Source organism: Microplitis mediator, chromosome 2, assembly GCF_029852145.1.
Source record: "Microplitis mediator isolate UGA2020A chromosome 2, iyMicMedi2.1, whole genome shotgun sequence".
NCBI lineage: Eukaryota > Metazoa > Arthropoda > Insecta > Hymenoptera > Braconidae > Microplitis > Microplitis mediator.
The window spans coordinates 9,949,446-9,962,981 of NC_079970.1; the positions used below are offsets into that span (position 1 = coordinate 9,949,446).

A 13,536-nucleotide genomic window follows, 5' to 3' on the forward strand; every position below is an offset into this window, starting at 1 on the left:
ATTTATATCAATTATATATAAAACTAAATTAAAAAAAAATATTTATATTAATAGTTTGTAATGTATTATTTAAAAAATTCAGAGCTGGTTTGATAAATGTGGTTCTTAATTATCTAGTAATAATAATTAAAAAATTGCTTATAAATTAAAGACAAACTTCCTGATAAATTTTTAATATTTAAATTGTATTTATAAACTACTCTGAATGTTTCGACTAATAAAAAACTCCAAATAATATTTGTAAGATTTATATATGTATTTATTAATAAGAATTTTTACCATTTTTTTTTTTTTTTTATTTAGTTATATTTGATCATTAAAATTCTTTGTACAAGTATTTCTATTGTATTATTTTAATTATTTATGCATATAATAGTCTATCGCAGTAGAAAACGCCGCAAAACCTGCAGCGCCAATTATACCTGCTTTAACACCCGCTATTAATTAGAAAAAAAAATTAACTTTAATATTATTAAAGAAAAAATTAATAATAATTTAAACTTACCTCGCAAACCTATAAGACCACCTGTTAGACCACCAGCATAAGTGCCATTTTTCCAGTCAGTTTTACCTCGATACTAAAATTATTTTACTAATATTTAATAGAATTACTTCATAGTATCATGAAGATTATATTGTTTACATGATAAATAAATAATATAAATAGTTTAATAATTAATATTTATGAAAAAATTATTTATATTTTTACCGATTCTATAGAGCATTCAATAGCTGAAAATACACATCCTACAGCTGCAAAATTTTTTGCATATCCCAAAGTTGTTGTTTTCATTTCACGGAATATTTCACGAGCAGTCTGTTGCTTTTCAACAGCAGCTACATTTGGATTTACACTAGAAGAAAATAAACCAATGGCTGCACCTAATCCAAAACCTAAAAAGCAATTTTAAAAAATATTAAATCAACCTGCAGGTGACGCAAATTAAATTTTTATTTAAAAACAATCTATTTTCAAATTAAATAAAAATATATTAATTCTGTATTACAAATCCAATAGTATAATTCCATAAAAATATTTAAAAAAAAAAAAATTATACTGACTATTTATTGAACTTACCTAAAACACAACTCATAGCACTTTTAAATAGACAGCTTTCCATAGCCGTTTCAACAGCTTTTTCTTCATTAGTTTTAATATGAACTGGAGCAGCTCCTCTGGGTATAATAATATTATCACGTATTCTCTGATGATTACTTATAAAATATACTGCTACTTGATCCCATACTGGATCATTAATAAATACTCTCTTATCTTTTTCTTCTAATTCTGGGGGTGATGGTAATTTTGGTGGATCAAACCGCAACATTATCACAAATAATTATAACTCTGATTTAAATCATTAGTTTAAAATAACTGACATAATTTTAAAAAAATATATGATTTTATTTTAAGCTTAACAATTTTTTAAAAATTTTAACATCTAAAAAAAAATAATTATTCAAGAATTAATTTTTGGAAATATAGACATTTTAAATTAAAGTGCATAACCTCTAATTATTTTTTGAAATTATAACTTAGTTACAATAAATAACTAACTATAATAAAATTATCAAAATGGAAAAAATTATTTGTTTAACTCATAAATTATTAAACTGCTTACTGTTTATAAATGACACGTTTAAAATATGTTTCAACAAAAAAGAGATTTATTTTTTTAACTTCACGTAATGCGACATGCCGGTATATACATGTATATTGTGGTCCCAGTAAGAGTCAACTTCGAAAACCACCCCCACTACCGACCATTTATAAACTGCTGAATATTTAGTACATAGAACATCCAGAGTAGGAGTAAAAACCGACGACACCCGAGTCCAATTTCTTGTTGGGATGAAAATAGTGTCCATACTTGGTACTATAGTGTACTTATTTAGCCGACATTTCGATAATGACAACCACCAATAAAAAATAAGTTAAAAAGCGAAGTAGATAATTAAAACAAAAAAAAAAAATAATATTTATAAACAAGCGCCCCCTTATGTTTAAAAACAGAATCTCAACAAATGTCGTCAAACATGTGTAATTTAATAATCTTACCACAAGAAAAAGTAAATAAACTACTGATTAGCTGACTAATTCATGTGAATGTCAGCTTTTTAATTACATGATGATGTTTGTGCTTACAACGATTTCTGATTACACCAGAATCCAAAGGTGAATATTAAATTTCCATTGCTATAAAAATGATCTTTTATCGGTTATAATATTTTACTAAACATATGCCATTTATCTTTGACGTTTCGATTTAAAATTAATGTATAAATACTTTTTTTTTTTCAATAATCAACAAGTAAATAATACCAATATTCTTATCTTAATTAAGAATACAAAAAATTTGTTTGGAGTAACAGTTGCTTTGCGATCGCATTTTTAAATATTTAATAAAACAATTTTTATCTCTAATATTAAAATTTTTTTTTTATTTACAGATGAATCTTTTTTTATTTGGAGGTATTGGAGGCTGTGCTATTTTACTAGTTACAGCATTTGGCCTAGGATTAGTTTTAAAAATTTTTATCTGTATACTTGCATTAATTTTAGGGTAGTATAAATTTACTTGTCGTTATTTTTATTGTTTAATTTTATTTGACGTGAATATATTTTTTGATCCTTAAACTTCGTAATGTGTTTCAGAATATTGACTTGTATATACAGAAAGTATGTACCGAATCTTGAAGAAGAAATTAAGCATAGCAGAGAAAACTTGTACAAAAAGACTGAAAAAATACAAAGGGTAAATACTATATTGATAATTTAATTTGTAAACATCACATAAGTTGATAATTATGAACGATTATAAATGTTTGTTTACATTAAAATTTTAATAAATATTTTAGTAATTTTTTTAAGAGAGTCACGAATAAGAAAAGTACAATACTTTTATTAGATAAAACATCCTTGATTGAAAACGATTGCAACCGATTGACTTTCAATAAAATAAAATAGTAATAAAATAGGTAAATAGAAACGCGCACAAAGCGCTCTCGCAGACACCGATTAAAGTTCAATCGATTTTAATCGGAAAATAATATTTATTGTTTAGATTATTTTCCGAATTAATCCGATTGTAATTTTTCTATTCTAGAAAGAAAAATGGTAATACTTGCCATCTTAACGAAGTAACTATTCCCATCCTTACATTTTAATGATTCTTATTCTTTTATGTTAACTTTTCCTATCGGAGATAGTAAGCATTATTATCTAGATAGTAACCATTCTTATCCGTGATGATCATCATTACTATCTTAGAAGGCAAAATCAAAAATTTTTCAGACATAAGAAATATTACTATCTAGATGGTAACTATTACTATCGGCAATAGTAATTATTACTTCAATTAGATTCAATCGGAAGATAAGATTTATACTTGATTTTCAATCAGTTTTAACCGGAGTTTTCAATCAGAGATTTAGTTTCAACGTTGAAGATTTCAAAAAAATTTTTAATTTTATAGTTCATCAATATTTACTGTACTTGTTATTCAATCACAAAATTTGATAATCTAAAAATCACTTTTTTTTTTTTTTTTTCAAAGCCGAGCACATTAATAGTGCAGTAAATTTCTAATCCGAATAAACACCAAATTTTTTTTTCACTAAATCTTTCAAAAATTAATTTTGATTAATTTATTTACTTTGAATTATTTATTGAATAATAAAAAATACTTTCCATTATGTCAAAATATATAAAGTTTGTAATTACATGTCAATTTAACAATTTTTTAACTGAATAATATAAATATATGTTAAAAATAATGAAAATACCATCTCACAGTTATGCCGACTCTCACTAGAAATCCGAGATTAATTATTTTAAATATTGTTGATTAAAATTTTGAAAAAATTTTGCAGGCAACGAATTCTTTAATAGTACGAATTTGACTCAAATTGAACTGCTAGAAGAGTAGCCTCTATTTTATTTGATTTTATTATTAATTCATGTTTTAATAAATATTTCTAAATTATAGCATCTCAAAGGATTATCGAACTCCAAAGTAGCCTTCACTTTGGATAAAAGAGTTACTGGTAGCCATATAATTGATGAATCTTTACAAGTAAGTTTAGAAAAACTTTTTTTAATTTATTATAAAATAATCAAATTATTTAAATCCACTTGACTAACGAATAAATAAAAAAAAACTTCAATTAGGAAATTTTAGATTTTATTATAAGAGATTATGTAGAGCCATGGTATAGTGTATTGACAAATGACGAAGAATTTATTAAGTCAGTGAGAGATACAGCGCAAAAAATAGCTATAAATATTGCTAATAGGTAATTAATAATTTTATTAAATACTTTAGTAAATAATTTACAAAAATATTAATTAATATTTTCATTCATTTTAGAGTAAAGGAAGTCGACTGGATTCCTTATTTAACAACACGTCTTGTAGATGATGTAGCATCTCACATGCGACTTTATCGTCAAGCACGGGCTAAAATCAAACATGTACAAAATATAAAAGGTAGCAGTAATTCAAGTACATCGAGTGGTACACCGAAGAGATCTCCCACTCATCGAAGAAATAAAAGTGAGACCGATATATCTTGGTATTCTCAGTCAAAATTTTACATTCCAAATTTGTCATCATTGACAGAACCAATTGATTCAAATTCAGTTGAAAATGATGAAGAATCGCTTGAAAAAATATTTTTTAATCTTGAAGTTCAGATGGAAAATAATTTAATATGCCGAGATTTAGTTTGTACAAATGATGAACAAGAACTTGCTTTTCTAGGAGAAATATCAGAAATTTTATTATATTTATTGTTGCCAAAATCTGATTTTGATTGTTTAACTGTTAGATTTATATTACGCGAATTATTGGTAAATATGATTATTAGACCGTTATTAAATTTATTCTCAGATCCTGATTATATAAATCAAGCGTGTATATGGTTATGTACAAAAGATTTAAATTTACCAAGTGATGTATTTTTAACAATAATAAGAATTACTGATAGCTTAGAAGAATTAACAGCAACAAAAGATATTGTTTGCAGTGAAATAGCACATTTACGTTCTAAAGATTCAGGTGGTGATGATGACTTGATAGTTAAACAACAATTAAATAGTTTACTTTATGTTAAAAAAATATTAGAAACAAGAATAATTAGTATGCAAGAAGGATCGGATTCAGAAAATGATGGAATCATTTCACATCCTAATTGGAATCGTTTACTTGTACCAGGACGTAAAATGGTTAATTTACCACTCGATGAATTACTGAAAAATAATATTGCTTTAAGTTATTTCATTGATTATATGACAAGTATTAATGACGAAGCGTATCTATATTTTTATTTAAATATTTACGGATGGAAAGTATCTGCTGAACAACAAATATCAGATATTGAATTACAAAAATTACATAGTTATAAAACTACTGGAAATTCTCGTCGTAAAAATATTAATTTAGAAAATTTAAAAGAAGCTGCATCTAAAATATATCAACAATATTTAAGTGATAAAGCATCTGTCAAATTATTATTAGATGATAGTTTAGTTAAAAACTTATTAACACGAATAAGAACAGAGACTGTTAAAGAAACATGGTTTGATGAATTACAAGTTTGTTGTTATGAAAAATTACAGAATGAAGATAAATTTTTACCATCATTTAAACGTTCAATGTCTTATGTTAAACTCTTAGCTGAATTAGATTTACTTAAAGACACAGCATCTGAAGATGATAGTAAATCATTAGATGGAATAAGTGTTTCAAGCATTAACTACGAATCAGATCCACTTCATGATACATCTGATGAACATCGTGCTAATGAACAATTAAAATTATCTCATGAAAGTACTAAATCTAATTCAAATTCAACAACAAGTTTAACAAATATATTAGAGTGTGAAAATGCAAGTAGCCATGATGAATTGGATGCGGACGTAAGTGGTTTAAAAAATATCTCCAGAGTACGAAGTGCTTCTTGCATTGACTCTGATCCACAAGTAACTTATGGAAAAAATTCAACATTTTATCTTGAATCCAGTGTGGATCAAGTTATTAAATTAGATGATAATACTTGCGATCAAAATACTATACGTAAATTACAGCAAGGACATTTTGAACTTACCGCTGAAATTATTGAAACAGGTGTTGTTAATGATCGCGGTAAAACGTATGGAATTTATGCAGTTGCAGTTAATAAAATATATGATTCTGGATACAAAGAAAAATGGCATATTTATCGTAGATATTCTGATTTTTATGATTTACATCAAAAGATAAAAGAAAAATATTATGATTTAGCTAAATTGCCATTTCCAGCTAAAAAAGCTTTCCATAATATGGATCGAGCTGTTCTTGAACGTCGTATGATAATGCTTAATTCATGGCTATATAGACTTACCAAGCCAAGTATTATGGATGGTCATTTGGGATTGCAAAATTTATTGCTTTCCTTTTTAGAGCAGGGTGACTACGACAAGGGTGTCACAGGTGGACATATATCCAAGACAGTAAGAACTCTATTATCTCTTTTTACTTTATTAATATATTCATTATATTATTTATGAAATTAAATTTTTATTGTACTTTTTTTTTTTTTTTAGATTGACACTTTAGTTAATCCATTAAAGACATCAATGAAATCAGTGACACAAGCAGTAAAAACTATGCCAGATAATATGTTGAGCACTGTTGATGGCGTTATGGATAATATTAGTAAATTTTTTGGCAATCCACGAAAACACGGCATGCTGTATGAGAGTGTTAAAGTTGGAGCGAGTATTGATACTGAGGTTAATAATTTTTTTATAAATAAATCCCATAAAATCATTTCTTGAATTATTATTATTATTATTATTATTATCATTAGACTGATGACAACATACCTTTGAGAATTATATTATTATTAATGGATGAAATATTTGACTTGAAAGTACGAAATCAATGGTTGCGCAGACGAATTGTTACATTATTAAGACAAATAATTCGAACAATGTTTGGTGATATAGTTAATCGACGTATTGTTGAATATGTATCATTATTAACCAGTCCTAAAAATGTTGCAACCTATTTGCGATTAATTAAGTAAGTAGAAAAAAAAAATTTTTTTTCATTGTCAAAGAGAGGTGAATGCTTAAAAAGTCAGCCTGCATCAAAAATTGGCCATTGAGCGTTTTTTTTTTTTTTTTTATATATAAAAGACTGTAGTCGATCAAGAATCAGTACCCGATCACTACATCTATTCCTAATAGAAATATGTAAATATAAATATACTAATCGTCTGCAAAGATTCTCTGTAAAAAACAAAATCGTACTAAATACCAAGTAGCCGGCAAAGTTTAAAATCATGAGAAAAATTTTAATAAAAATACATGACTTATATAAATGATTCAAATGTACACGGTGTACACCATTAACTAATTTCAGAAAATTAATCCCTATGATTAGCTTTGAATTAAAATTGATTTCAGATTAATGACTAAAGGAAATTAAACTCATCGTTCAAATATACGCCAAGTACATTCGAGTTATTTTTTTTAATTAAAGTATTTTTATTGAAATTTTTTTCATAATTTTAAACTTTGCCAGTTGCTTGATTTTACTTAAGATTTTGTTATTTTTGTAGAGTAAATTTTTATCTTTTGTGATATGTTGAACGTGTACTTGGGTTTTATTTTACAATCTGTTTTTGGTAGGATTTCTCTTTTTTTTTTTTTTTTTGTAGGGTTTTCTATAAGATAAAAGCCCCTATACCCGCTCAGTACCATTAGTCGCTCACTGCAACTGTTTAATGCATTTTTTATAATTTTTATAAAAAAAAATTTTAACTAAAATAATTATTATTGATAAACAATTATTTATGGATCTAAATATATTAAAAAAGTTTGTAAAATCCAAAAGTGCACGACTCTTAATGTTCATTTGCAAAAAAAAAAAGAAAAATGTACGATAAAAGTTTCAAGGACAATTTTTTTTTCCTTTCTATTACACTAGAAATTTAAATTTCGTTCCGAAAGATAGTCAGATGTATTTTTTCGCGCCGGCGTGACTGATGTGACAAAAGTATATGTAAAAAACATAAATATACAAAGTAGTTAAGTTCTTTTTATTAATTAATCCTTATTAAATTCTCTATCCGATGATGTGTAACTTTTGGTTAAGCTCCGTGGACTAACAAGAGTTAAACAGTAAAAACAGTAGCGAAAAAGAGGCTAACTGAATTTTTCGATCGTAAAGCACACTTTAATGCTTCGCATTAAGAGTCGTGCAATAATGTATTAAATTATTTTATGATAGATTATAAATTTAAATTAAGCGACTGTTTTCAAAATCGCACTCAGCCGGGCATTTTTTACTTTAGCGTTCCTTCGTTAGATTAAATTTAGATTACGTTAAATTTTGTAAGAATTGTTATAACTATATCTTATTAAATATATTTTTAAAATTCATGAAATTTTATATTACGAAAGAATAAAGTAATATAATTTATAAATTATTTTCCGAATCTATAAAATTATCAAAGTTTAATTGATATTGTCTTTGAGCGAGTAAAGGGCCATGTGTTGATCGAGTAATGATACATGACAACTTTTAGTGAGCGACTATGGGACACCCAAGGACCTGTTTGGGTACACTCACGGAAGCCTGGTTGGCTCACCGTCAACATATAAAAAAGTGGCGCTTCTCTCGCCCACAGGTTGACTAGTGCACGAGTCCACAAGTGAACTTGTGGGGCCGTGGTGGCGACGCGACATTATTGCAAACGCACTTTTTGGAGATGTCGCCATTTTTTCATACGCAGATTAAAAAATAACGTCGTATTGTTAATGTTATATTACAACAGCATGGTCATTAATTAAATTTAGTTAAATTTTATATCAATTTAGTAATTACTACCGTGGTAAAATTACATGAAGAGAGGAGGGGGGGGGGCAAAATGGGCCCCTTAAGAAAAAATGGCTTATGTCCTCATTGGTTCTTACTTGTTTTACTTCTTTCTGGCCCCACACCATGTTTTTTGTCTTAATTTGCCGCGTCTTTTAAAAATTCAAAATCTTGAAATTTGGGGCAAAATGGGCCTCCCGAAAAAACGTTTTAATATTTGATTTTTTTACCCCTTTACTTTTTCTAGTCTTCAACCATGTATTCGTAATCAATGTATCCTCCAAAAATGAAAAATGAAAATTTGGGGCAAAATGGGCTTGCAATAATGTCGCGTAGCCACCGCGGCCCCACAAGTTCACTTGTGGACTCGTACACTAGTTAACCTGTGGGCGAGAAAAGCGCCACTTTTTGATATGTTGACGGTGAGCCAACCAGGCTTCTGTATCAAACTAACAGCCGCAACTAGTCACCAAGTTGGCCGCAAAAGTTGGTATTTCTAAAGTTGATAGACACTTTCTGAGAAAGTTGATGGCAAAAGTTGAAAATCCATAAGTTGACGGAAAGTTGCCTTCAATTTTCTCAGAAACCTGCCTTCGAGTTGCGGCTCTTCACTGATGCCAACTTTCTCAGAAAGTTGACGGTAACCTGTAGCCAAAAGTTGCAAAAGCTAGAGTTGTCGACAACTTGTCGTCAAGTTGGTCGCAAACTAATGAAAACCAACTTTTTGACGAGCAACTCGTGCTATCAGGGTAAATTTCAAAATTATTCTTTTAACTAAAATGTTATTCTAATACTTAAAACTACAGAAAATAACTGTATAAGAAATGTGGTTTTTCATTTTATATATTAATTTATATTAATTGATTTAATCTCACTCCAATGAAAAGTGAGCGGGTATAGGGGATTTTACTATATACTAAAAACGATAAATCGAAACTTCGATCAAAAACATTGATTAGGTAGGAGCGCTCACACAGAATAAAAAGTTGTAAGAAATGCCGCGATTCAGTAAATTAAAATATTGAAAATTTTGTATGGCAATGTTTAATTTTTCCGCCACCATCGCTGTTTCAGTCTGTATTTTTTACGGGTGCCACAACCTGTGCCTAACGGAGGTTACACGAAACGCACACTTGCATTGAAAGTAAAAGTGTGTAGTGACACGTATGAATAAACGAACGACAGATAAAAGTTACATTCAGAGGAACGTAGAAATGAAAAACGTTATGGATGTTGTAACGTAATATTTCTTAAGACTCCAATTAAACCCAATAATTACTCAAAAATTCTTTACTCAATAAAATTACCCAATAACTCAAAACTCAAATTACTCAAAATCGGGCTACGTTACACTTCGCCCACCAATCACCCCTCTCATCTCCTCCAGATCCTGACGGGCGCCAGCCGACTTTTATTTCCCCGGTATCGGCAACCGGTCTAAACGTACACGTAAATTAAAACCTAAGAACTATACCCTTTGGAGATGAGAGACATGACCGGTGGTAGCGGCATGTCCTGGTGCGCTCAGTATGCTAGGTTGTCGAAAGAGGGTCGCGGTTCTTTCAATGCGAAAGATTAATTAAATAATATAAAAGTCATAAAATAGCGAAACAAAACTAAATAAAATTACAATAAAGATGACGCGAGAGCGACGCGGAGGGCCCAAAAGACCCGCGGTCCAATACTCTCGGTCCATCACGCAAATAAATACCTGGGCAAGACATCGGGAACCTCTCGACGACGACGAATCACAAACTTAATACACTACTAAAAAGAAAGATAAACTAAAATAAAATATAAATAAATAATGCGGTAATTTGCGACAACTATCACGACAAACGGCTCCAAGAGCACCATACACAGAGCTACAGGCTCCAAAACGACGAAAGGTCTAGCGGTTGCGGTCGAGATCCACCATGGCGACTCTCCAACTCACCACCTCTTACTCTTAAACTCCAAACTCGACTACTGGGTCGACTCGTACACGAGCGACGCCAGGTCTCAACTTTTCTCCTCAACGGTACTCGCACAACTGTTTCACGATAATCTCCCACTCTAACTCGCTTACTCTACTCCATCTCTTTCAATCTTACATTCTCGCTTCTCCATCCATTCTTACCTTCACAAACATACAAGTCGTGGACTCACGGGCCGTCCCGTGATGTCACTCCCCGTGATATCCGAAGTTAGCGAATTGTTGGCTTCCTCGAGCATCGCAAACGAGGCCTGCCATCCCCCCAATAACCGTACACGTACCCCAGCTAACTCCGGGTACCACCACGAAGGGGCGGCGACATCTCAGTCGCACCTCCGTGATCACCACGTCAACCCCGAGGGCTAAGCCTGGGCCTAGTCGTCATCACTGATCGGGAGGCACGTTATCTTGGCCACTATCCGCGACACAGCTAGACATCCCCCGTTAAATCCACGCTCCGTCACACAGACACTCCAAAAACATACCCCATATCATACACGTACTCTATCACACACTTAACTGATCATACACATTTATACTCCATATCCTCGACTCATTCTCTACTACACTCAACTCGACACATATACTCACTTTTTCTCTCACTATCACACCGACTTACACGTACTCCAACCTTCAACTCCATCCCCTCGGCAATGTAACGTCACAATGTATAATAATTTCCGTTCTGATGAACGTAATCTCTGAATAAAGTTTCCTTCGATAAACCGAACGTTTGATTAAAGTAAGATTTGTAGAAACGGAGAATGAGACATGTGGACAGCGTGCGGAACGGTTAACATGACCCTGATAGTCACCCTAACCGTAAATTAACTACAAGCTACTGCCGTATTCTGAAGCCAACTTGAAGGAGTGTTGGAGAGCAAGCAGTTACCATTAAGTTGACAGTAAATTGTCTGTAAATTTGAATTTAATTTGACTACAAGTGTTACTGTCAGACAATGACGTTAAGTTGATTAAAAGTTTCACTTCAACCTTGATAGTCACCTGAACGGCAAGTTACCCAGATAGCAAAATGACCTCTTGATAAGTTCTGAATGAGTTCCTATTTTAATTTGGACGTCTTATCAACATCTTAAAGAAGTCTTTAAGAAGTTCTCAAGATGTCGAATGAGCCACCTAGTGAACTCACTAAGACGTCTTTAAAAAGAGTTCTCAAAGAGTCCTTTTTTCGGAATTCGCAAATGAGACTTCAGGATGAACTTACCATGAAGTCTTAAGGAGCTCTTAATTTTGACTCCATTTTAATTTCAAAGAAGTTAAAAAAAAAGAATACATTTAGAACTCTTTAAGAACTCTTAATTAAGAGTTCTTACAAATGACACCCTTGAGAAGTCATTATAAGACGTCTTGAGGACGCCTTCAATAAGACGTCGTAGATCAGTCATTCCGACTTGAATGCTGTCTGGGTAACTTAAAGCTACTGCCGTATTCTAAAGCCAACTTAAAGGAAAGTATTATCCAGCCCAGGTTCTCCAGAAACTTGTCGTTAAGTTAGCCGAAAATGTTTCACTGCAGAACTTTGCTGAGCAAGGTGTGGCTATCAGGGGAGGTTTGTTAAAAATGACGTACGTCGAAAAAATTATTTGACATTACCGACCGACTGAATGCAGTTAATGTAACGGTCAGTATTGTCAAATAATTTTTTTCGACCTCCCTGATAGCCACGACTTACTCAGAAAGGTCTGCACTGTTAGAAGTATTTATTTGAGCCAAATAAATATTTGTTAATAGTTAATAAATGATTTATTAAATGAGATTTATTTGGGCCAAATAAGCCATTTCTTAATAGTTAATAAATGGCTTATTTGAATAGAAAGAAATGACACGTGATGTTAATTAAGGTTATGACAAATAATTTATAGGACTGTTTAATTTTATTTTTTTGAAGAAAATAATACACACAATTAATGTTAATTGAAGATAAAAATTATTATACAAAAGATATAAAAAAAATGAAATATTATAATAAATTTTTACTAACAATCACACTCATTCCATTCAAAGTTATAACCTGAACTTCATGTGTCATTTCTTTCTATTCAAATAAGCCATTTATTAACTATTAAGAAATGGCTTATTTGGCCCAAATAAATCTCATTTAATAAATCATTTATTAACTATTAATAAATCTTATTTGGCTCAAATAAATACTTCTAACAGGTGCAGTGAAACATTTTCGGCTAATTTAACGAGAAAGTTTCTGGCAAGCTTGGCTGGTTAATACTTTCCTTCAAGTTGGCTTCAGAATACGGCCGTAGCTTGAATGTAACTTGACAGAAAGGCTTGCCGTCAATTTGAAGTGAAACTTTCAATCAGCTTAACGTCATTGTCTGACAGTAACACTTGTAGTCAAATTGAGTAAAAAGTTACAGACAATTTACTGTCAACTTAAAGGTAACTGCTTGCTCTTCAACACTTTCCTTTAAGTTACCTTTAGAATACGGCAGTAGCTTGTAGTTAACTTACGGTTAGGGTGGCTATCAGGGGTACGTCATTTTTAACAAACCTCACGGTAACCGACCTACACAATTTTAGCACCTCATTTTAAGAATTTCGGAACGAAAACGACCTTAATCGATAGGTTTCTGTTAGGTCCGTTAAGGTCCACTAATTTTTAACTTCCCGCTAAGAAAATCGACGATTTTCGAAAAATTCGGGAAGTTATTGTTTTCAC

General features: G+C 30.7%; 2 protein-coding genes across 5 annotated transcripts in view; one reads left to right on the forward strand and one right to left on the reverse strand.

Annotated features, from left to right (window-relative positions):
- Window positions 1-280: 280 nt before the first annotated feature.
- Window positions 281-1,809, reverse strand: LOC130663855 (mitochondrial import inner membrane translocase subunit Tim22). The gene is made up of 5 exons (XM_057463366.1): window positions 1,623-1,809; window positions 1,079-1,442; window positions 710-894; window positions 506-578; window positions 281-437 (listed from the first exon to the last, which is right to left on the reverse strand). The coding sequence occupies exons 2-5, from the start codon at window positions 1,326-1,328 to the stop codon at window positions 358-360; spliced, it is 588 nt and encodes a 195-aa protein (XP_057319349.1). The 5' UTR covers window positions 1,329-1,442; window positions 1,623-1,809; the 3' UTR covers window positions 281-357.
- An 88-nt stretch (window positions 1,810-1,897) lies between these two features.
- LOC130663852 (sorting nexin-13-like) overlaps window positions 1,898-13,536 on the forward strand; it is a 39,263-nt gene continuing 27,624 nt past the window's right edge. For 2 of the 4 annotated variants that reach the window (XM_057463361.1, XM_057463360.1), the window contains exons 1-8: window positions 1,902-2,176; window positions 2,452-2,564; window positions 2,657-2,756; window positions 3,990-4,076; window positions 4,172-4,296; window positions 4,371-6,492; window positions 6,586-6,774; window positions 6,852-7,066. In XM_057463361.1, the coding sequence (XP_057319344.1) occupies window positions 2,452-2,564; window positions 2,657-2,756; window positions 3,990-4,076; window positions 4,172-4,296; window positions 4,371-6,492; window positions 6,586-6,774; window positions 6,852-7,066 (2,951 nt within the window). In that variant the 5' untranslated portion in view covers window positions 1,902-2,176. Of the gene's footprint in view, window positions 2,177-2,451; window positions 2,565-2,656; window positions 2,757-3,989; window positions 4,077-4,171; window positions 4,297-4,370; window positions 6,493-6,585; window positions 6,775-6,851; window positions 7,067-13,536 lie in introns of all 4 variants that reach the window. The other 2 variants (XM_057463358.1, XM_057463362.1) reach the window with 2 other exon arrangements.

Excerpts from the sequence above, each read along its gene's own strand:
- LOC130663855 (XM_057463366.1), bottom strand. The coding sequence starts at position 1,328 with ATGTTGCGGTTTGATCCACCAAAATTACCATCACCCCCAGAATTAGAA. Across the intron at positions 895-1,078 it reads TGCTATGAGTTGTGTTTTAG|GTTTTGGATTAGGTGCAGCC; the intron begins GTAAGTTCAATA and ends ATTGCTTTTTAG. Across the intron at positions 438-505 it reads TGGTCTTATAGGTTTGCGAG|CGGGTGTTAAAGCAGGTATA; the intron begins GTAAGTTTAAAT and ends TCTAATTAATAG.